Source organism: Haliotis rubra, unplaced genomic scaffold (genome assembly GCF_003918875.1).
Source record: "Haliotis rubra isolate DU_JTF1 unplaced genomic scaffold, ASM391887v1 Scf169, whole genome shotgun sequence".
Taxonomy (NCBI): Eukaryota; Metazoa; Mollusca; class Gastropoda; order Lepetellida; family Haliotidae; genus Haliotis; species Haliotis rubra.
This window is the reverse complement of record NW_025765658.1, coordinates 1,451,430-1,475,620: the sequence shown is the minus strand read 5'-3', so window position 1 is coordinate 1,475,620 and position 24,191 is coordinate 1,451,430. Positions and strand designations below refer to the sequence as shown.

Sequence of the window (24,191 nt, the reverse complement as noted above, 5' to 3'; positions counted from 1 at the left end):
CCTGGAGATTATCGAGGATGTTGTAACTCAGCCTGTCAGGCAGATCTACCATTTCAAAATAATTTCAGGCAGATCTACCATTTCAAAATAATTTAACGAAACAAAATACTTCACCTATTCTTTAAAAGCTTTCAAGGATGTGAATGTGTATGGGGCTTTTCAACAAAGTTTTTCACTTGTAAGCAATGTTACATATTACAAAATTCAAAATAAACATTCAAACATTAAACATTTCAGAAATCGAGGATTATAAGAAATGGGGATCAGCAAGTGACATACTTGCCAACACACCCTGGTCAGCAGTGACAAGTGATATACTTCATATACAACATATACTGGTCTCTCCCTTCTTGCGGGATCAGCAGTGACAACTGATAACTTTACCAACATATATTTGTTTCCCTGTTCCAGGAGATCAGCAGTTACAAATGATGTACTTCCCAACATATACTGGTTTCTCTGTTCCAGAAGATCAGCAGTGACAAGTGATATACTTCCCAACATAGCTTAGTCAGCAGTGACAAATGATATGCTTCCCAACATATACTGGTTTCTCTGTTCCAGGAGATCAGCAGTGACAAGTGATATACTTCCCAACATAGCTTAGTCAGCAATGACAAATGATATACTTCCCAACATATACTGGTTTCTCTGTTCCAGGAGATGACAATACTTCCCAACAAGCTTAGTCAGCAATGACAAATGATATACTTCCCAACATAGCTTAGTCAGCAGTTACAAATGATGTACTTTCCAACATATACTGGTTTCTCTGTTCCAGGAGATCAGCAGTGACAAGTGACATACTTCCCAACATAGCTTAGTCAGCAGTGACAAATGATATACTTCCCAACATACCTTAGTCAGCAGTGACAAATGATGTACTTTACAAGAATATACAGGTCAGCAGTGACAAATGATATACTTCCCATCATATACGGATCTCTCTTCTTGGGGATCAGCAGTGACAACTGGTACACTTAAGATCCGACCCTTGTTTCTCTCTTCTGGAAGGTCAGCAGTGTCACTGTTGTACTTGCCTTTCAGACCCTTGCCTTTCACTCTTGGGACTTCAACAGTAACGTGGACTTGGTGCATTAACCACCATCTCTCCTCTATGAGGTCAGCAATAACATTGATGCACTCGACACCATACTCTTTCCTATCTCGTCTGGGTCGTCTGTGACGCTGATATACTTACCGTCAGATCCTGTGCACAATCTGTGATGAGGTCATCAGAGACAGTGACGTAGTCCTCACATGCCTGCTTTGCTGGCTGCTTGTTAATGTAGTCCTCACAATACGAGCGGGCGGACTGTTCGGTGTATGCGCTCAAACCTGCATCCTGGAGGTCAAAGGAAGAAGAAAATAATATCAGCACATCAACAGCAATGGTATGATGTTTAATGCAATCACTTATGTTTACTTAAGTTCAAGTAAAACATCCATTTCCTAATCTTACGCTCATGTAATGACGAAGGTATTGTCAAGTAAATAGGCCATGACCATCACAATCGGAAGGACTAAGCCGAATAGCCGACTTCCTTAAAATGTGTCATTTATTACCTCAGGTGTGGTGGAAAGGGAATGTTTAAGTAGCCAAGCGTTTCACGATCATTGCTCTCTATCTACATCATCCAAGGGCCCAGCCTCAATGATGACAGCCTGGTACCTACCTCTTCCAGGGACTCTGCCTGCATGGGTGCTTCCCTCTTAAACCGTCGGTAGGCAGCGCTCGGAAGCTTTGCCTGTCGCACTAATGTAGCGGTAATGTCGTCCCCTGAAAATGACCAAGAACGATGCAATTGAAATGAAAAATATTTACAGTGAAATATCGTATTGGGAATCAACACAATAGATACTGTAAACACGATATACAGATGGTGGCTTAGCGGGTTAGGCGGCTGACTTTGTGTGCTAGCGATTAGGTGCCTGACTCTGAGGGTGTGGGTTCGAATCCCGGATGGGTCTTAACCCAAAAAGTACTAGAATTTGTACTTTACTAAGAAAGTGTAATCCCAAATATATACAGAGTATTACATTGGTTTAGGATTTTGCTCAAGGACTATCAAGTTACATCACACGTTTATGCGCTATTCAAATTGCTTTGCAAATACGTAGTATATTTTACGAGTGGTTCACTTACTAGATGACGTAGAGGTGCATCTGAAAATATCGAGACGAGGTGCACAATAGAGTTGCCTCCCTTCAACACAGCTACAGAACGTTTCCGTTGTGGTCTTTTCAGCCGCGACACCGTGAAACATGGTGTTCCTCTCGGATACCCTATGATTAAACGCAAACAGTATTCACTTATCTATATACAGCCATGACCTGTATATTTTCATATTCAGACAACATCCATCTTATTTGATTCTTATCGGGGGAACCAATGTTACACTTGTGGTCAGACACACCACGCGATTTGAAACGCGAATCTCAAGTAAGCCTAAATGGCATTTAGCTATTCAGACCGGATAATTCAATATCAGGGCGCATGATAACATATCATGTGATGTATTCATGGAATGAACAGTTGAAAAAAGTACGACCGACAAGTTACACTTTTCCTCAAGTGACACTACACTTAATGGTTGCACGTGTGTCATGAATGCGTGTGCCTGTGTGTATGAGTGTCTGTGTGACTCTTTGTATGTGTGTATATGTGAAACTGTGGGTATACTAGTAGTTGTTTGTGTGTGTGCGTGCATGCGTGCGTGTTTCCGTGTGTGTGTCCCACGCGCTCAGTCCATAAGAAACGACCAGTTATCAATCAAGCTTAGTATCTTGTATCAGTCTAATACAAACTTACAGCCATGTTCTGGAGAATTCATCGGGAGTTTGTTTGACAGTGTAGGTCTTGTGGTCAGCACCGTACAGATCATCATTCTTACTGCCTGTGAAGCTTCCACACAAACCTGCACGTGTAGGCATATCAATATACAACTGGTGAGTCGGAGACTATAATATCAACGCTGAAATGTATCGTACGAAAAGCATCATCAATATCTGTTTAGCTTTTAAGGATTCTAAAAACTATGCTAAAAACGGAAACATATTGAGTGACCTATGAACGTTTCGCTTATGGCACTGATATTGGTTCAAAGAATAGCAAGATGGAGGGCACATCCGTATTCAGTAGATGGGTGTGTATTCGTTAACCTTCATTTACCGCTGAACAACAAACAAGTTATTTTGTGTAACAATATCAACACATTCCAAACCTTCGGACTGTCTGAAGTCGACGGCGGATGGCCTGACCCAGATGTTGATGAAGGACAGATAGCTGGACTGGACAGTCACGATGGTGCCTGTAGGTAGACGCACCTTGAACAAGACAACAGATATATCATATTAAGAATGTTGGTAATCAAAAAGAAAAGGCCTTGAGTCTCCGACGCTTAATCAGTAAACGTTTATCTTAAACTACGATTTGAGTCCAGATACTAGTAATTATACTTGCTGAGAGTTAGCAGTGGGAAAATAGTTTTGAGAAAACATCTTACATTTAAAGAATGTTGGTACGCACAATACATTAACATGTGACATAGATTATCAGACACACGGAAATATGTTTCATTCAACACCAAGTTGATCCCGGCTAGTGAATCTGCATGTATTAATGAAGGGCAGTGACACAACGCTAGAGGGGTGACACGTACTTCATATTTCCGACCACACCCAATTCTCCTGACTGTGGTTCCGGGAGTGAGGTCGCCGTTCTTGTACATTTCCACCGTGATGCTGGTTGTTTGATGGAAGAATCGACCAAAATAGGTCTGTCGGGTAGAACCATGGCATCCCGTGAACGTTATGACGTCATCTCCAGATTTGATTGCAACTGCGCAGTTGCAAGTAGGCCCCCTTGAGTTGTGAGAACTGCAGACTCGGTAACTTGTTCGGACCTGGAACAATAGTGTAAGTCAGCTTTGAAAAATCCTTCAAAATACAGTTGGGACGTCATTAAGATGATAGCAATGTTTCAATGGTAATGTATGTAACTGCACAAACTAGAATTTTGTAAATAAAAGACGATAAGTTAGCTTATATATAACATAGAATATTAAGGTTTATGTGATGAAACATTGACGGATTACCTCATACGGCAACGTTTTATGCTTGTACAATACAAATTCTCCACGTTGAAAGTTGTTGTAGTGTCTGCAATATATGACAAAATATATTTTTTTATTACCAAATGCATAACTCAATAACAATATATCACGTAATATGATACATTTGGTCGCCATTTCACATATGCAAATAGGTAGTTTTTAGATAAGGCAAGTGATGAATTCTTATAACTTACAGTCCATCGAACGTGGTGATGTGCGGGTCATTCAGGGAAGCACACTGGGCAGACTTGTCGGAATCCTTAGCTTTCACCTAATACAGACAATTATCAACATATATTAAGAGGTGATCAATTAATGTAAAATAGACCAAGGAAGTAAGAGACAAGTATCAGTTTGGTTGAATGCTTTACCGTGTATTTGGCTATCGTCTTATACATGGACTCCTTGAATGCCCCTGTTGTCTTTAGCTTGACCAATATATCCCGGGTCTGGTCATGATCATACAATCCATCAATGGTGGCTTTCATTGGAATCTGGATTATATTCTTCCAGTTTGATGCCGTCATGCCCGTGCCGCACACGTCAGCGGTGTTCCCGGACGACTGTATGACAATCTGGGGGAGGACGGCTTCCCGGGTACACATGTGATCTGACGGATGCTTCACCAGACTGGCGACCAGCTCTACCTTACAGCTTCCTTTGTCTGTGAACTTGCAGAAAAGTTGAGGAGGACAGTTGGATTTTAGCTCTATTTGCCTGACTTGCTGTCCTTCTGTTACAGTTAGGTGTGCCGTCGTTGATGTCAGAGACTGAAAAATAGGTTCTGAAAGTTTTGCCAGTTGTACGGAAAAAGACATATCAGAGCATAAAAGAATAAATTATGTAAAAACTGGACGTTTATGTGAACACAGATGATCCATGTAACATAGACGAGATGATTAAGGCAGTATTATATACACGTACTGTAATAGTGGGAATGAACGGTGTTTGGGAGGTGAGAAATTGTGTCCACTGCCATCCTGCCGTGAATTTGGCTCTGGCTTTGCAGATTATCTGTAAATCATACAAACATGAAAACGCTCAAAAATATATTCAGGTATGAACAGTTGAAACATTCAATCAAGAATCCATAACTGTAATTTCAGGACGTGAACCATAACTTGCCTCTTTGTCATACAGGTTATCCTTGACATTGTTGACCTCTGTGATGTAGAGTCTTCCCTCAGTGACAGGAGTCTGTACTTCTTTCATCACCTGAGGCACGCTATCAATGACCCACTGGAACTGGATCAGGACATTCCGAGTTGTGTAGGTGGACAGTCTACAGGCTAGGTATGTGCCGGTCGTGTCAACAATTGGTGTTACTGTCAGATCAACAGTAAATGACGGGATACCAATGTCTTGGGTTGTCCGTGGCTTTGTGGTCGTCGTTGTTGTAGCTGTCGTTGCTGGCGGATGTGTTGGAGGGAACGTCATCTTCGGTGATGTAGTTTTTGGTCTTGGTGTTGATGCTAAAAGTGTGACCATAAACAAGGCTTTTCAAACATATCATGTACAGTACCATGTAGATGTATAATGAACTTATGCATTCCCATAAAAACAATTATGCTACTCCTATTGAGCAGCAGAACTAAGGAACTGTTGCCCTCACAGGTATTCCTTTCGATTTTTGTCGGTTCATAACGTTCGGCAACAGTAATGATTTAACACGGCTGGTTGCATGTACAATCAGGGCCTAATAACTTAGTTATGAACAAAGTCTAGAACCATAGACGTTTATAATAGCACGCCATCTACAAAACATCCAGCTTTATCCATTTCATCATTTTATAGTACAACCAGAAATTATTGAGAATTTACAGATTGTAATTTTTATATTTTTTTCACTCATTACTCACATATTAAGTGTGAATATAAGCACAACATAACTCCAGATTCAAAGACAGGTGAACTGTTAGTATTTTGTCAAGTCACCATGGGCAGCAATGCAGGCTTCAATGCGGCGGGGCATACTACTGATCAAACAAGTTAGAAAGTCGTGGTCTATGCTGTCCCAATATCGAACCACCTCTTCTTTCAATTCAGCAATATTTGTCAGATTTTTCTTATTGGCACTTTCCTTCATAAGTCCCCAAACATTTTCTATTGGATTTAGGTCAGGGCTATAGCTTGGCCAATCTAATAATGTCATATTTTGGGTCCGAAACCAGGCCTGTGAATGCTTTGAACGATGTTTTTGGGTCGTTGTCCTGGTGGGAAATCCAAACAATTCCATAGAACACGTGAGCAGATGGAACTAAATGTCCCTCGAGAATATCTGTGTACCGCTCACTGTTCATATTCCCTTCAAATACACAGAGGGGCCTTGTCCCTAACATAGATATGCCACGTTAAATTTCGGACTGTACTTTTGGCGCTGATACAGACAGCCACAGTTCCTCTATCAATCATATCAAGCCTTAAGTTTTCTAAACTCCTTCGTTTGTTTTTAGAAACAAGAATACCAAGCTGCCTCCTGTCACCGACAGTCAGTCAATTTTCTGGGCCTACCTGTGCCTCCCTGGTGCTCAATGCCATATCCATTTGCAATATTTTTCAAAACACGATAAACAGTGGACAAAGGGATGCCTGTTCTACTTGAAATCACTTTAGCTGATCGGATGTCCTTGTTATAATACTCTAAAATCAACTTCCTCTTCTCTACATCATTCATATTGAGGATCAATGAAAATGTTGTCTGCTAGCAAGTAAACAAAGGGGGATAACTCTTCACAAACTAATGAAAAGGGGATTTACGGAGTTGTCTCTCTTGAATGAAACCAAGCACTTGATAGCTGGTCAAGGTTGTTTATACTAGAAATCCAATTAAACATATTCCTAAAATTCTCAAACTTTTCTGGTCATACTATACTTCCTTACACAGGTTGATATCTCAGCCTGAGCCCCCACTGGGTACATGCATTCTCATTGTGTCACTCAACTGCCGCTTACTTCTACGGAGATTTTATACCTAAGTAAAGGGTAAATACTTGGTACTGGTGTTAACAATGTAGAAAGATCTACCAACCTAGTGAGATGCAGCCGACAGGACAGATGCCTGGCGAGGATGTAACTGCTGGGGTGCTTGTCACTGTAACACAACAAATTGGTACAAGTTCACGCCGAGAACAATTAGATAAATATTAATAATACTTTAGGTTTAAATCTAAAAAGAGAAATACAATGCAATAGGACATGTCGACTCATTTGCATAGCTTTTGTCTAGGACTGACGAGTAAAGCACTCTATCCTTTCTTACACATAACTATTACTGTTACAGGACAACCAAGTTCTATGGATAGTCAACTTCTTTATTCCAATGGTTGTCGACGTTTCGGTGTAGGTACTAACACCGTTGTCAAGCGACGTTTCGGTGTAGGTATTAACACCGTTGTCAAGCCACGTTTCGGTGTAGGCACTAACACCGTTGTCAAGCGACGTTTCGGTGTAGGCACTAAGACCGTTGTCAAGCGACGTTTCGGTGTAGGTACTAACACCGTTGTCAAGCACTTGCACTCATTACAATAAAGAAGTTGACTATCCATAGAACTTGGTTGTCGACGTTTCGGTGTAGGTACTAACACCGTTATCAAGCACTCGCACCCATTACAATAAAGACGTTGACTATCTCTAGAACTTGGTTGTCCTTCATCTATACAACTTCTAAAATGCCTCTCAAAGAAGTTATATTACTGTTTGTCATACTCACACTGTGAGGCAAGGTCGATGGCCTGGTACCAAATGTGTATGGCTTTGAGGATACATTGAAGGTGATGTCCTGTTGTTGCTGTTGTGAAGGACTTTCCGAAATAGAATACGTTCTTCATTTCACCAGACGTATCCGGGTGGCTGACATATTTCATTGTCGATGCTACAAGTTCTCTATTGATGTAGACTTTGAGGGACTCTTTAAAGTATATGTAAATGACATGTGTGGTACCGAGTTTGATGTGATCTCTAGGTATGGAAACAAACCATGCTTTGACAGGGGAGGAGACGATCACATGGAAATGGCCGTACCTATACAACATCGAGACGCCAGGGAGATCGGGTGCCTCTCCACCGGTTGTGAAGACAACCGTATTCTCGATGAGCGTTGTAAAAACCATCTCTACAGATATTGTCAACCCATGTCTGCATTTTGTAATGTCTGTAAGGCAGCTCTTAGCCAGATGTTGTATCTCTAAGTATTGCCTGTCTGTCGTGAACACCAAACCTGAAGAGTGACCTTCAACACCGCCATGGATGATTAATTGGAGGTAGCTGGAAGTTAGGTACTTGGACGTCACGTTTTCAAACCTCCAAATGAATTCAGGTAGAGGTGGTGAAGTAGGCGGGAACAGAGTCGTTGTAGAAATAGTTGTCAGAGCAGCTGCATTGTCAGACAATAGACTCATATTAATATTATAGAAACAACCTTAATGTCCATCTTTCATTCGAGCAGATTTCAGCACAGCTAAACTCTAAAAATATTTAGCGACATTTATGGTTAACGTTATACATGTATATTGAAAGCCATAATTTATTCACAGGAGCAATATTTCGTTTGGTCCTTATTTTATCTCAAAGCTTTTAAGTGTTTGCTTCTATAAATAACATAAATAAATTATTTAATCTCTCTCAAACAGTTCAAGATCCCAAAGATGTACATTTTATAAGACATCTGTTTTATACCGTGTTTTTAAATAATTTACTTACGCTTGAGAATTCCCAGTTTAACAAGCTCCATCCTTGTTGCGTTGAACAACTTGAAGTCGGTGATAATCATGGGAGTGGTCTTGTTTACATTTGCAGCTTTACCAATCAAAAATGATGAAGGAACTTTAGTGGCACTGACGAATGCTGGTAGCGACTGTGTCAGTTGAGTTACATGTTCATTCACATACAACTTATAGCCAGATGTTTGGGACCAACTTATGTGGAATGTGTATGGGACGTTGACCTCAAGTTCGTATGGTATGTTGATGGGCCATTTATGCTGACCGGATGCAACGACCCCCTTCAAATGTCCACGTTCATAAAAGAGATTTACGCCTGTATATTCAGGTTTGTCTTGGCCATTGTAGACGATATACATTCGCCCTGTCGTGTCAATGTTGGTGAATGTGGACACAAGCTGCACAGTAAAGCCGGCGGTACAATGAACAAGGTCAGAGAAACAAGGGAGGCACCGTGTTTCAATTTCCACGTACTGTCCAGGATGACTTACATCCAAGGATAGCATATCGTTTGTCTTGATAACTGTAGGATTTCCATGAGCTATGATGACCATGTCCTTTGTCGTTAGGCGGTGTCCAGTTACACTTAAGAAGGACATGTCGATGGTCATATTTGTCCAGCTAACAGGCTTGCCATTGCAGGTTTCTATTGGACCTGAAAAACAGGAGGATTCCTTTGAGAAAGATTCACTTGTAGAATATATGTTGATTATAAATCATTGTAGGTTAGCTGAAGACGCAGTTATTTTCGTATTCAGTGGGTCATAATAGTAACATAGCATACAGTATGAGGACATATATGACAATGGCTCGTATAGTTCACCAACAATGGCATTCACTTAAGTACATATTGGTTAAACACAAATCAGCATTATAGTAAATGCATTTACTTATTCAGATGAAGTTAAACGCATATGTGAATTTATGTATAAACATTCACTGGGCTGTCCACATATGGTTTATCGTTTAAACCGCTCGTTCAATTACACATTCGCTGAAGAACATATAGGTCAATCAAATATTTAAATTATAGTTTATATACATAAACCCAGTAGGTTAACCACATATGGTCATTATTGCATATACGTTCACTTAAGTGCGTGTAGTTATACCACAGATATGCATTATTAGATTACCTTTATTTATGAAGAAGTAGTTAAATGACATATATAAATAATAGTTTATGCCTTCAGTTAAAATGCATACAACTTCTGTCATTACTGTATAGACATTCACCGAGGTGCATGTAGGTAACCATATAGGGGCTTTATTGGACATATTTCACTCAAGTGCTTATCATTCAAGCACATACTAGCATCGCTATATACACACTTGCCATACATACATTCGCCTTAGTACATGGGGATACACCAGACATGTTATAACATTATATATAGCATTATAACTATATTTACACTATAAGGTAAACATGCAATTAAGTTGGATGCCAGCACACGTGTATTATTAGCTGTTCTTACATTTAAGTCTGTAAAAGGTATAATATAACATATTTATCAAAGCACTTTATGAACATATACATGTATACGGTGATAAAAATAGCATTATCATTTTACGTTACATATAGCGACGTGTACAAAAAACATATATACATACTTCAGCTTGACACAGCTTGGGCATAGTTGGACACAGCACACAGCACACAGCACATGAGGACACATTTACCTCACGACTAGTGCTAAGCAACGCATACAGAAATACTATATCTAAATTTACAATCATGTTACACGTCATATTTCCTGAATAAACCTTGTTTTATTTTCAGATAGCAATATATCTCTCATTATACGCTGGCACAAATTTGTACATACATCAACAACATTGTTTCTCATGATGTGAGAGTGAGGACAACTTCAACTAGTATCGGGTAGAGAGACAATTATCTTTGCCATTACGTCTTAATGAACATGAATACAAGACAGAGATTGACACTGGTTACACATCATCGCATGTGCGGCTAGAAAATCATTTGAATAAAACACCAAAGAGAGTTCACACACGCTGTCCTAGCGCATTCCACCAAGCAGTTACGGCAAGATGCCACACACAGAGGCACAAGTAAAGTGAGAGAAAAATAAATATTACTTGGAAGAATGCCTCTTGCGGCAAGAATGGTCCTGGTTGTCGTCCATGAGTGGATATTGGTAACAAGGAACCGGCCCTGACTCCCTCCTATTCTAATATCGGAAGCAGGTACTGTTGTCGTTAAGTTTGGAGAGACTGTAACAGGAATCTGCTGCACAGCCAGAAGTACGTTGTTCACATACAGCTTAGCCCCTTCAGAGTTACTCCACGATATCTGGTAAGTATTAAACTTGTCCATGACAATTGTGTACACTGTCGAGATCATCCATTTCTCGTGCCCTAGTGTCACTATGACAAACAGGGTGCTCTCCTTATAGAACATGGAAATTAAAGATGGATTACCATTTCCGCTAGAGATAAAATTTGTTAAATTTAGAGGTAGTATCATTTTTACCTCAATGTCAATTTGAAATGTAAATCCTGCAATGCAGCCTTTTGGCTCGGAAGAACAGGGAACAATTTCCTGAGGTATGCCTAGCCACTGGTTACGTCCATTAAGATAAAGATACGTTAAGTTGTCATGATTCAAAAGTGATACATTTCCATATACAGTCATGTTCAAACTGTTAGTGGTTATAACATTCCCAAATATCCCTGTAAAAGTTAAGTCATGTGATTTTATATTTGTCTCAATCACTGGCGTCGACTCTGACGTTGTTGCTGCAGGATGTTCTGTAACGACCAAAAAAGGGACATTAGTCTGATACCATTAATCATAAAGATTACACTTACTCGAAGAGTAAATGTGATCATAGCAAAATACGTTGTAAAGATATATTACATATGAACAACATAACATCACAAAAATGTATACAAAAAAGAATTAATTTAGCATGGATGGAGCAGACGCATCGGCGAGTTCCAGGGACATATATGGGAGTAAAAGATTCTGCGAATTTAATCAAAACGACATTAACAGGGGCAATTACTATAAGTGTTTGCGTTACAAAGTGTGATATAATAGTACCAGGTAATAGTATCAAAGGTATTAGTAAAGGTGAATACTTACGCTTCAAAGAAGTCTGTTTGTTGTCCGTTTCCTTCCTTTCATTCCATACTTCAATTTGAGAAATTTGAAGATGCATACTTGCTACATTCTCAACCTCTCCTATCACCAATGGCTGTAGAGTGTTAGCAGTAGCATTCGTCTGAGTTGAAGTGACTGACTCTGTCAAGACGACTCCATCAACGACAAGCTGGATTCCTTTCTGCCTACTCCAGACAAGTTGGTATACATGTGACTGCTTGGTGGTAATACTGTAATTGGTCGAAACTGACCAAATGGTCTTCCCCACGTGAATGATGGCATGAAGCTGCGTTCCTTGGTAATACAGGAGGAGTGGCGATGTAGCATGGCTATTGCCGGCTCGAAGCAAATAAATCGTGGCCATGTTCTTCATTTCTACAATCATTATTTCCACTTGTGCTGTGATGCCATTGGAACAGGTATTCATGTCTGAGAGACAAGCAACCTTTTCCACATTCATTTCAATCCACTGCTTCGGCCCTGTAATGCTGATGACCTTTCCTTTGCCTTGTTGCCCCTCCACCAGACTGACTTTTCCGTGAAGTGTCAGGTTATAATCCGTCGTAACAAGGATATTGCCAATAACGCTGGTAAATAGGAATTGGTGATGGACTGGAGGGATCGTTTCGCCTGTAGTCGTTACTGACGTGGCTTTGGGAGTTGGCAGTCCTGAAACTAGACCTGTATCCAAAGTCGTAATTGAGCTCTTTCTTGCTGTTGTTTCCGTTGCTGTCTCTGTCAAAAAAACATATTCAGGACTGTTTCAATTGAGTTACACCACAGTTAGTTACAAGAGTAAAAGTTTTGCTCAGCCAGTTTGTGACTGGAACAGGCATTTAAGTGGAATGGCAAAATGATAATTATCACTTTAGAAATCACAACTCCTAGTAAAGGTGAATACTTACGCTTCAAAGAAGTCTGTTTGTTGTCCGTTTCCTTCCTTTCATTCCATACTTCAATTTGAGAAATTTGAAGATGCATACTTGCTACATTCTCAACCTCTCCTATCACCAATGGCTGTAGAGTGTTAGCAGTAGCATTCGTCTGAGTTGAAGTGACTGACTCTGTCAAGACGACTCCATCAACGACAAGCTGGATTCCTTTCTGCCTACTCCAGACAAGTTGGTATACATGTGACTGCTTGGTGGTAATACTGTAATTGGTCGAAACTGACCAAATGGTCTTCCCCACGTGAATGATGGCATGAAGCTGCGTTCCTTGGTAATACAGGAGGAGTGGCGATGTAGCATGGCTATTGCCGGCTCGAAGCAAATAAATCGTGGCCATGTTCTTCATTTCTACAATCATTATTTCCACTTGTGCTGTGATGCCATTGGAACAGGTATTCATGTCTGAGAGACAAGCAACCTTTTCCACATTCATTTCAATCCACTGCTTCGGCCCTGTAATGCTGATGACCTTTCCTTTGCCTTGTTGCCCCTCCACCAGACTGACTTTTCCGTGAAGTGTCAGGTTATAATCCGTCGTAACAAGGATATTGCCAATAACGCTGGTAAATAGGAATTGGTGATGGACTGGAGGGATCGTTTCGCCTGTAGTCGTTACTGACGTGGCTTTGGGAGTTGGCAGTCCTGAAACTAGACCTGTATCCAAAGTCGTAATTGAGCTCTTTCTTGCTGTTGTTTCCGTTGCTGTCTCTGTCAAAAAAACATATTCAGGACTGTTTCAATTGAGTTACACCACAGTTAGTTACAAGAGTAAAAGTTTTGCTCAGCCAGTTTGTGACTGGAACAGGCATTTAAGTGGAATGGCAAAATGATAATTATCGCTTTAGAAATCACAGGTCCTAGTAAAGCTGAATACTTACGCTTCAAAGAAGTCTGTTTGTTGTCCGTTTCCTTCCTTTTATTCCATACTTCAATTTGAGATATTTGAAGATGCATACTTGCTACATTCTCAACCTCTCCTATCACCAATGGCTGTAGAGTGTTAGCAGTAGCATTCGTCTGAGTTGAAGTGACTAACTCTGTCAAGACGACTCCATCAACGACAAGCTGGATTCCTTTCTGCCTACTCCAGACAAGTTGGTATACATGTGATTGCTTGGTGGTAATACTGTAATTGGTCGAAACTGACCAGATGGTCTTCCCCACGTGAATGGTGGCATGAAGCTGCGTTCCTTGGTAATACAGGAGGAGTGGCGATGTAGCATGGCTATTGCCGGCTCGAAGCAAATAAATCGTGGCCATGTTCTTCATTTCTACAATCATTATTTCCACTTGTGCTGTGATGCCATTGGAACAGGTATTCATGTCTGAGAGACAAGCAACCTTTTCCACATTCATTTCAATCCACTGCTTCGGCCCTGTAATGCTGATGACCTTTCCTTTGCCTTGTTGCCCCTCCACCAGACTGACTTTTCCGTGAAGTGTCAGGTTATAATCCGTCGTAACAAGGATATTGCCAATAACGCTGGTAAATAGGAATTGGTGATGGACTGGAGGGATCGTTTCGCCTGTAGTCGTTACTGACGTGGCTTTGGGAGTTGGCAGTCCTGAAACTAGACCTGTATCCAAAGTCGTAATTGAGCTCTTTCTTGCTGTTGTTTCCGTTGCTGTCTCTGTCAAAAACAATTCAGGACTGTTTCAATTGAGTTACACCACAGTTAGTTACAAGAGTAAAAGTTTAGCTCAGCCAGTTTGTGACTGGAACAGGCATTTAAGTGGAATGGCAAAATGATAATTATCACTTTAGAAATCACAAGTCCTAGTAAAGGGAATACTTACGCTTCAAAGAAGTCTGTTTGTTGTCCGTTTCCTTCCTTTTCATTCCATACTTCAATTTGAGAAATTTGAAGATGCATACTTGCTACATTCTCAACCTCTCCTATTACCAATGGCTGTAGAGTGTTAGCAGTAGCATTCGTCTGAGTTGAAGTGACTGACTCTGTCAAGACGACTCCATCAACGACAAGCTGGATTCCTTTCTGCCTACTCCAGACAAGTTGGTATACATGTGACTGCTTGGTGGTAATACTGTAATTGGTCGAAACTGACCAAATGGTCTTCCCCACGTGAATGATGGCATGAAGCTGCGTTCCTTGGTAATACAGGAGGAGTGGCGATGTAGCATGGCTATTGCCGGCTCGAAGCAAATAAATCGTGGCCATGTTCTTCATTTCTACAATCATTATTTCCACTTGTGCTGTGATGCCATTGGAACAGGTATTCATGTCTGAGAGACAAGCAACCTTTTCCACATTCATTTCAATCCACTGCTTCGGCCCTGTAATGCTGATGACCTTTCCTTTGCCTTGTTGCCCCTCCACCAGACTGACTTTTCCGTGAAGTGTCAGGTTATAATCCGTCGTAACAAGGATATTGCCAATAACGCTGGTAAATAGGAATTGGTGATGGACTGGAGGGATCGTTTCGCCTGTAGTCGTTACTGACGTGGCTTTGGGAGTTGGCAGTCCTGAAACTAGACCTGTATCCAAAGTCGTAATTGAGCTCTTTCTTGCTGTTGTTTCCGTTGCTGTCTCTGTCAAAAAACAAATTCAGGACTGTTTTAATTGAGTTACACCACAGTTAGTTACAAGAGTAAAAGCTTAGCTCAGCCAGTTTGTGACTGGAACAGGCATTTAAGTGGAATGGCAAAATGATAATTATCACTTTAGAAATCACAAGTCCTAGTAAAGGGGAATACTTACGCTTCAAAGAAGTCTGTTTGTTGTCCGTTTCCTTCATTTCATTCCATACTTCAATTTGAGAAATTTGAAGATGCATACTTGCTACATTCTCAACCTCTCCTATCACCAATGGCTGTAGAGTGTTAGCAGTAGCATTCGTCTGAGTTGAAGTGACTGACTCTGTCAAGACGACTCCATCAACGACAAGCTGGATTCCTTTCTGCCTACTCCAGACAAGTTGGTATACATGTGACTGCTTGGTGGTAATACTGTAATTGGTCGAAACTGACCAAATGGTCTTCCCCACGTGAATGATGGCATGAAGCTGCGTTCCTTGGTAATACAGGAGGAGTGGCGATGTAGCATGGCTATTGCCGGCTCGAAGCAAATAAATCGTGGCCATGTTCTTCATTTCTACAATCATTATTTCCACTTGTGCTGTGATGCCATTGGAACAGGTATTCATGTCTGAGAGACAAGCAACCTTTTCCACATTCATTTCAATCCACTGCTTCGGCCCTGTAATGCTGATGACCTTTCCTTTGCCTTGTTGCCCCTCCACCAGACTGACTTTTCCGTGAAGTGTCAGGTTATAATCCGTCGTAACAAGGATATTGCCAATAACGCTGGTAAATAGGAATTGGTGATGGACTGGAGGATCGTTTCGCCTGTAGTCGTTACTGACGTGGCTTTGGGAGTTGGCAGTCCTGAAACTAGACCTGTATCCAAAGTCGTAATTGAGCTCTTTCTTGCTGTTGTTTCCGTTGCTGTCTCTGTCAAAAACAAATTCAGGACTGTTTTAATTGAGTTACACCACAGTTAGTTACAAGAGTAAAAGCTTAGCTCAGCCAGTTTGTGACTGGAACAGGCATTTAAGTGGAATGGCAAAATGATAATTATCACTTTAGAAATCACAAGTCCTAGTAAAGGGAATACTTACGCTTCAAAGAAGTCTGTTTGTTGTCCGTTTCCTTCATTTCATTCCATACTTCAATTTGAGAAATTTGAAGATGCATACTTGCTACATTCTCAACCTCTCCTATCACCAATGGCTGTAGAGTGTTAGCAGTAGCATTCGTCTGAGTTGAAGTGACTGACTCTGTCAAGACGACTCCATCAACGACAAGCTGGATTCCTTTCTGCCTACTCCAGACAAGTTGGTATACATGTGACTGCTTGGTGGTAATACTGTAATTGGTCGAAACTGACCAAATGGTCTTCCCACGTGAATGATGGCATGAAGCTGCGTTCCTTGGTAATACAGGAGGAGTGGCGATGTAGCATGGCTATTGCCGGCTCGAAGCAAATAAATCGTGGCCATGTTCTTCATTTCTACAATCATTATTTCCACTTGTGCTGTGATGCCATTGGAACAGGTATTCATGTCTGAGAGACAAGCAACCTTTTCCACATTCATTTCAATCCACTGCTTCGGCCCTGTAATACTGATGACCTTTCCTTTGCCTTGTTGCCCCTCCACCAGACTGACTTTTCCGTGAAGTGTCAGGTTATAATCCGTCGTAACAAGGATATTGCCAATAACGCTGGTAAATAGGAATTGGTGATGGACTGGAGGGATCGTTTCGCCTGTAGTCGTTACTGACGTGGCTTTGGGAGTTGGCAGTCCTGAAACTAGGCCTGTATCCAAAGTCGTAATTGAGCTCTTTGTTTTGGTTTATTTACTTTTGATATGTCGGGTCAACAATCAGATTAGTTGTAAAGAAGGTTGTCCTAGTACGTTAGGTCAATCAATGTTTGCGTTTTATGTTTTCACGAGTATGTGCTTCTACTGTTGGGTGTTGACTAGCAGTACAAAGGTATCAGGATTCGAACGGATTCGAACGGGACTGTTACGATTGAGCCAAATAATGACAATGAAATGATTTCATAATTCATCAAGTCAGATTTGGTTATCTGGGTGATTTTTTGTCACATTATTTTAACTGGCGCTGTTGCACGGACTACGGACATTATTTTCAAGAAACAACAGGCCTCCACGCAATATTGTTTTTTGACTGCTTCATCAAGACACACAATTGGACCTTCCACTTTTGTAAAGCAGTCATAGATACAATACACGCAAATAGGCTTATTACCTGTAGCATGTAAAGGTTGCATGCATACAAACATAGAAACACGCACGGACGCACACACGCGCACGCACGCACGCACGCGCGCACACACCCTCACATACATTGTAAATAAATTTGAGGAAACCGAAGATGGGATACTATCTAGCACTTCAGATTTACTCAAGCATTCATTTTAGTTAGAAACTGGTATGGTCAGATACAGACATAGGCAGCAGGTACAATTACATAGCTTATACATACCTGTCGTTGGAGTAACATCCGGTATTGAAAGTTCTGAAGTGTAACATGAAATGAAATATGGTGAATTTATACATGCTTTTCTAAGGAACCAGGGTTGTAAATATTTACGTACAGTTGAGAGTGTATTACCTTCCAGTCGCATTAAGAATAAATCATAGAATATCCAGTGAACTGCATAATTTAATCATATCCAATTTCTACTGTGACAGTTTAAACTCTGCCAGTTTGATTGTTACACAGGGCGTACAAAGTCTTCGTTCGACCGCTGTCTTGCCTTTAACTGCATTTCCACGACAAAAAACCCAATACTTCTTTCGCAAAACATCCGGGTTAGAATCGGGTTTTTTGCAAACCATGCTTGTCGTCAGAGGTGACTAAAGGGATCGGGAGGTCAAGCTTTCTGGCTTGGATGATGCACGTCATCGTTTTCCAAATGCACATATAGAAACTCATGATAACAATCACTGGATTGTCTGGTCCAAAATCGATTATTTACATTCCACCGTCATACACATGGAATGTTGCTGGGTACGGCGTCAAACAACAGAGAGACAAATCTCCTTAACAAAACTGCAGATTTATCAATCTTCGATCTTTCTTTAGTAACGTTACTAACGTTACATTATTACAACAAGGGTGGACAACTTTCCTCGGTGAAATACTTAATGATTACTTTGGGAGTGTATTGTAACAGCTTTCAATGACATAAACAGGCTTTATCTTTGGTTCAAATCTATTATGCTCTGTGATGCCATGTCTTTCCCGGCACAACGCCACACTTTCCCATTTTTGGACATTATGGTGCCATGTAAGTGGTTGGTACTTGAGAACAAAGAGTTACGAAGGCTGCTGCATTAGCTCAAGTGAGAACACTTTGTATGGTGCGTAAGAATATCTGTCTTGGAGCGAACTGGTCCAAATACAACATTACTCATCCAAATACAAATATTATGGTGTGGCTAAGTAAAGACATATGCTGATAAACATCGATAGCCGCTGATCCCTTTCATCTTTTGAGCATATTAGACCAGTTCTACTTCAGTAATCTGCTATAACCAAAGCGTACACGTTTGACGTTTCCATTGTGGCATGGCAGAATGGAAATGAAATGGTGTGTTTTATATTAGCTGCTACGAACCTTTCCCTATCGAGACCTTACGTATCGCTTTGGGTTGCAAATAGAATTTACACCTCCTACACAATCTACAACATGTTACCGTTACAACGTTATTTGTTTTGAAATGTTAAAATTAGGGAAAGTACTTTATATTGCAGCAGTATCATGTCCGGAGATATGGGTTTCACACATTGCATCAGTGTACTGGAAATCGGGTATGAGACGAATGAATATCCGAAACATGTCAGTACAAGACTCATGTGTGACTGACTTTACCTTCGGTACAGTTGTTTTCTGCCAATTCTTTCAGACTTTCTGTCCACATTCTGAAAAGCAGGAGCTTTATGTGGGATGTTTGATTCTTGTCCCATGATTTGCCAATGAGAAGAGAGTGTGTCATGGTCGTCTCGGGGGCAGTAGTTTTCGGCAAAGGTGTATTCTTCAGTGCTCTGCCATTCAGGTGCACGGATGTCTCTTCACTTGTCTTATCCCACGACGCATCCAGAGTGTACCAGGTAGCAAGTTTCATATTCACTGAGAATATAGATTTTCCAACAGATTTTCCATTCTTAACCCAAAAGCTGAGTCTGCCATTGTAGTAGTATAACGCAACGCCACTGGAGTCCACAACTTCCCCACCGCTAGATATGATGTAATTAGGTTGTCTATCTATCTTAATGAACTGGAAAGTCAATCTGAAGTTAAAACTTGAGGAACATGTTGTGAGGTCATCAAGACAGGGTACCCCCGTCTTCAACATATCAATGTATTGTCCTGGCCCATCCAAAACTAAAAGAGTTCCTTCCTTTGACTGCTCAAGACGGGCGTCTCCATGAACCTTCATTGTACTCAGCGACGTCACGAGGTCAGTACCATTGATTCTAGTGAACGTTATGTCAGTGAATGAGGCGTTGCAAGACGAAGGTTCTGGTTTGGCGGTCGTAGCGGGTGGTATGACTGGTGTTGGAGTGGGATTCTTTTCCTCTGCGAATATAATGAACAAATAATCGGTTGAACTAAATGATCCAATATCATTCATGCAGTATATGCTCATATCATATATATACATTATAAGTTGTTCACTGGTCACGAGGGGGACATGGGCTGATGTACCCTCGATGTTTGTTTATGTAAACAAACACCGAGGGTACATCAACCCATGCGCCCCGAGGGACCAGTGAACAACGTACTTATCTTACCGAACACCGTAATGTTAATTTTGAATTGTTTGAAGCACGGGTACAAATCTTTTTGTAGACATCGCTAGATTTTGCTGACAAGAAAAACAGATTTAGAGTTATCTCCCTTCCATCGATTTGCATTCGCAAAACATCGGTAATTTCCGTATATTATACGTGATTCAATGTAATTCGTGTTAAAGAATTACTACCACGAAGTACCAAATGAGTTGCCATTGACAGCAGGGTACATTGAAATGTTACTCGCTTGTAAGCGGGGTACATTGAAAATAATAGAAGAGCGCTCAACCAATCAGAAAGCGACATTTATGTGTGAGGTAAGATAATATATATGCTCATAGTTCTGCAACATCGCAGTATGGCACAGATGACACTGATGTGATGTTAAATGTTAATTCACTCATAGTTCTAACGTTATTATCCCATCTTACACCAGCTGGTTACCGAGTAATTCAAAAGAGCATTTCGGTTATCACACTAGTTAACTCTTAAGAATTTTTATTGTTTTATACCAGGATGTGGAAAACGACAGTTTTTGCTGAAACAGGTACAATAATTAGTTTACTGAAATGTTAGAACATGCAAAAAGGGGAACTACTGAGGTTTGCATCAAGGCATTAAACATTCCTCTTTTCTACGCGAGCAATACATATTAGAATGGTGATGAATCTTGTGGCTGGTCGCCACACAGTAAACGATAAATACCTAACAATCCAGCTCTGATCAGATCTTGGCGGACGCTGAAGAAGATATGGATCTGTTTAATCCAGTATATGAATGTCGCAGTGGTAGGCACAGTCGTGTACCCGTTGCCTATCCATAGGAGATGCTTGGCGAAAGTGGGCGATTTGCCAACTGTAGCAACACTTCCTCCAATGTCAACTCCATCCACATGAAGATGTAGACCATGGAAGCTGCTCCAAGAGAGATCAATCTTGTACCAGGTTTCAAGTGTTAAGTGATGCCTTACACTGATTGTCCACACCCCTTTTGATGTCCCCACGGAGCAGATGAAACTACCGTTTGTATACGACATGTAAACACCAGTGGCGCCGTTCCCAGTTCCCAGGATCGGCATCTCCTTGGTTACAGTACGGAGGTTGATGTTGAAGCTGTATGTGAAGCCTGTGTTGCAGTTGTCGAGGTCCTGGACACAGGGATCAGTCTGAGGTATTTCCACATAGCCCTGATTGCTCAAAATAAGGAATGTCTCTGACTGCTGTGTGTTGACGTTCACCGTGCCTTGGATTGTCAGATTTAGATGTGTTGTTGTAATAATGTCCTTAATCATTTCAATAACCTTATAGTTGTAATTGGGAATTTCTGATTCTGAAGAAGAAAAGAAATATTACAGATATTACGATTTGGCTTGAGCGTGTGGATGCATATTTGAGATAATGACACAAATTACTGGTTTCACTATGTCGTTTGTTTGATAATGAATGCAAACTATTTGCATGCATAATTCTATGTAGGTCTTTGTGTTTATGACTTCATGAATCAATTTGTTAAGTGGCTTGTAATTCGATCTCTTTTTCTTCAACCTGTAAAATCTAAACATGTCTGTAATGACATCTGTGCAGGACCAATGAGAATTAGGGCAACGGTTTTATTTTCTGTGTTTCTCATCGCCCGACCGACCCCAATGTTATTGCCGATCCCCCCAAAAACACTGTATTTTCCATTCCAACACCGTCGACTCGAACCTAGAACGTACCGACTCGTCATATAGAATGTTACCACACAGACAAAAATCAGAGTTATGTCCCTTCACAACTGACTGGCTATGGCTGGCATAGCAGACGAAAACGAAAACAAACATCTGGTCTCATTTATAGTATCACCTTCATATCCCTTTTGGAGTGGGAGTAGTGTCATCTTAATTTTATAACCTTTTAAAATCTAAGAACTGTATAAACTCATTCAAGCACTAAATTAAGTCATTAAGACTGTGTCAGCTTCCCATGTATTTGAGCCCTGGCTGTCTAATTGGTGTCTATCTGTCCAACTCTAACTTTATACAGAATAATTGAAAGACATTGAAAACGATGTATCTTGAATTTAATTCCAAACCTTTCTATCGATATCGGTTGATCTACAATAGTTTTAATTATTTAATATTTTATCAATAGGAGTTATCTAAGATATTTAGGGTGAGTTTATCACTAACACAATTGTTTATCTTTTTCTCAGTCGTGGCCACATTTGGAAGTCCAGAGAACGTGAGAAGTTGTAATAAAAATTACAATAAATGAGAATCAAGAACACTATTCAGATAATTTTGTCTGTTTTTATTACCATTATTGTTTTGGGGGGATTTTTTCCCGACCGACCGACCCATGTTCAGAATTTGGTGGCTACGTGAAACACACAAACAAAATTATGCCCTTACATTCATTCGTACATACGAAATTCTAGATGTGCAAAAAAGGATTGAACAGAATTTAGCAGCACACTTGACAGTTTGGCAATTAAGTTTCCAAGGATACGATATTGTGTACATGAACTAAGGCAGATTTTAGTTTCAGTACAGATGGCGAAGAGCACGCCGTGCGATCTATGTATATATTCTAATGTGACACGGCACTTTGATGCAAGGCATCATCATGGTTAACATGCAATTGTTTGTTCGTCAAGTAAAATTTATAAGTAAGTTCTTTTCCCAGTTTTATAAACATCCATGTCCTGTTCCACGTAATAACTTTAACTGCTAAGATATTATCTCCGTCACATACCAATAGCCTATCCATGTACCTTCTGGCCATCATCACAGACATCTGTTACAAACAGACCTGGGCCCAGATTTTCGAAGCTCTCTTAGCGCTACGATAGTCGTAAGTGGCCAAAGGTGCCATAGTCGTAAGTGCCATACATAAACATTAACTTATCGCTAAGAGAGCTTCGAAAATCTGGGCCCAGGTCTGTTTGTAACAGATGTCTGTATGATGGCCAGAAGGTACATGGATAGGCTATTGGTATGTGATAAAATCTTAGCAATATTCTAGGCCAGGTCCGTGGAATGACATGTCTCAAAGGGTGCTGCTGCCGCTGCTAACTGACGTGCAACATTGACAGCCGCGTACATTCACACACGGGAGACATGTTATTCACGTGTGCTCAAGAGTTCAAGAACGTTTAAAATAGTATCGTATGTCGTAAAGAATAGAATTATTGTTCTTTTCATTACATCAGAAAATCGGCAATAACGACCGCTTTGGAAGCTTATTATATCTGATGTTGCTGTTTTGTGTTTTTTCTGTATCACTGTTATTAAACTTATTGAAACGGCATGTCCTTATTGTATTCTAGATTTAATCGCATAATCACTCTGAAAAACTTGATACACCAAAGCTTGATCAAAAACCTAAACATATGCATTTGCTAGTGAGGGGGCACACATCATTATTCTGTTCAAACTTGAGATTTGTAACTTTGTACAAAACATACGGAGCATTTTTCAGTATGAAGTGACATACTTACTTTTTAACTGACACTGTATCCCGTAGTAATTATCTTTACATTTGCAGACATTTGTCCCAATGCAGTAACCACCGTTATGGCAAACATTAGGCTGACACAAAACTGCAAAACAGGAAAGCAATAAATGAACCAGCGTCTTGATGCAACACATATACAGGTTCCTTGAATGATAACGAGACTGATATGCCTAGCATTACAAATAGGGGATATTAACAAAGAGGGGATATTAACGTATGTCTGAAGACAACATGAAGTAATAAATCACGTAAGTCACGCTATAACAGGAATTGTACGAACACCTTCTGGGTTACAGCCGACTAGCTCCAGACGCATACAGGGCCTCCCCACGAAGTCAGTCACAAAAACTGGACAGTGTCCGTCACCACAACTGGCTTCAACGTCACGGAATATGAAACGGTGGCATTGTGTGTTACTGGAATGTGCTGAAAG

The 24,191-nt window shown here is 40.6% G+C and overlaps 1 protein-coding gene across 2 annotated transcripts in view; it reads right to left on the bottom strand.

Annotated features, from left to right (window-relative positions):
- The window catches only part of LOC124272364, a 40,780-nt gene extending 16,617 nt beyond the window's left edge, over positions 1-24,163 (bottom strand). The window contains exons 1-19 of one of the 2 annotated variants that reach the window (XM_046707536.1): positions 24,041-24,163; positions 23,742-23,843; positions 20,967-21,590; positions 19,339-20,046; positions 17,946-17,978; positions 8,814-9,488; positions 7,825-8,487; positions 7,144-7,206; positions 5,241-5,587; positions 5,040-5,129; positions 4,487-4,885; positions 4,310-4,386; positions 4,098-4,161; positions 3,663-3,905; positions 3,225-3,327; positions 2,813-2,918; positions 2,147-2,286; positions 1,677-1,780; positions 1,202-1,345 (exon numbers count right to left, since the gene is read on the bottom strand). In XM_046707536.1, coding sequence (XP_046563492.1) covers positions 1,202-1,345; positions 1,677-1,780; positions 2,147-2,286; positions 2,813-2,918; positions 3,225-3,327; positions 3,663-3,905; positions 4,098-4,161; positions 4,310-4,386; positions 4,487-4,885; positions 5,040-5,129; positions 5,241-5,587; positions 7,144-7,206; positions 7,825-8,487; positions 8,814-9,488; positions 17,946-17,978; positions 19,339-20,046; positions 20,967-21,590; positions 23,742-23,843; positions 24,041-24,074 — 4,719 coding nt within the window. In that variant the 5' untranslated portion in view covers positions 24,075-24,163. Of the gene's footprint in view, positions 1-1,201; positions 1,346-1,676; positions 1,781-2,146; positions 2,287-2,812; positions 2,919-3,224; positions 3,328-3,662; positions 3,906-4,097; positions 4,162-4,309; positions 4,387-4,486; positions 4,886-5,039; positions 5,130-5,240; positions 5,588-7,143; positions 7,207-7,824; positions 8,488-8,813; positions 9,489-17,945; positions 17,979-19,338; positions 20,047-20,966; positions 21,591-23,737; positions 23,845-24,040 lie in introns of those variants that run through there. The other variant, XM_046707537.1, reaches the window with a different exon arrangement.
- Between the last annotated feature and the right edge of the window lie 28 nt (positions 24,164-24,191).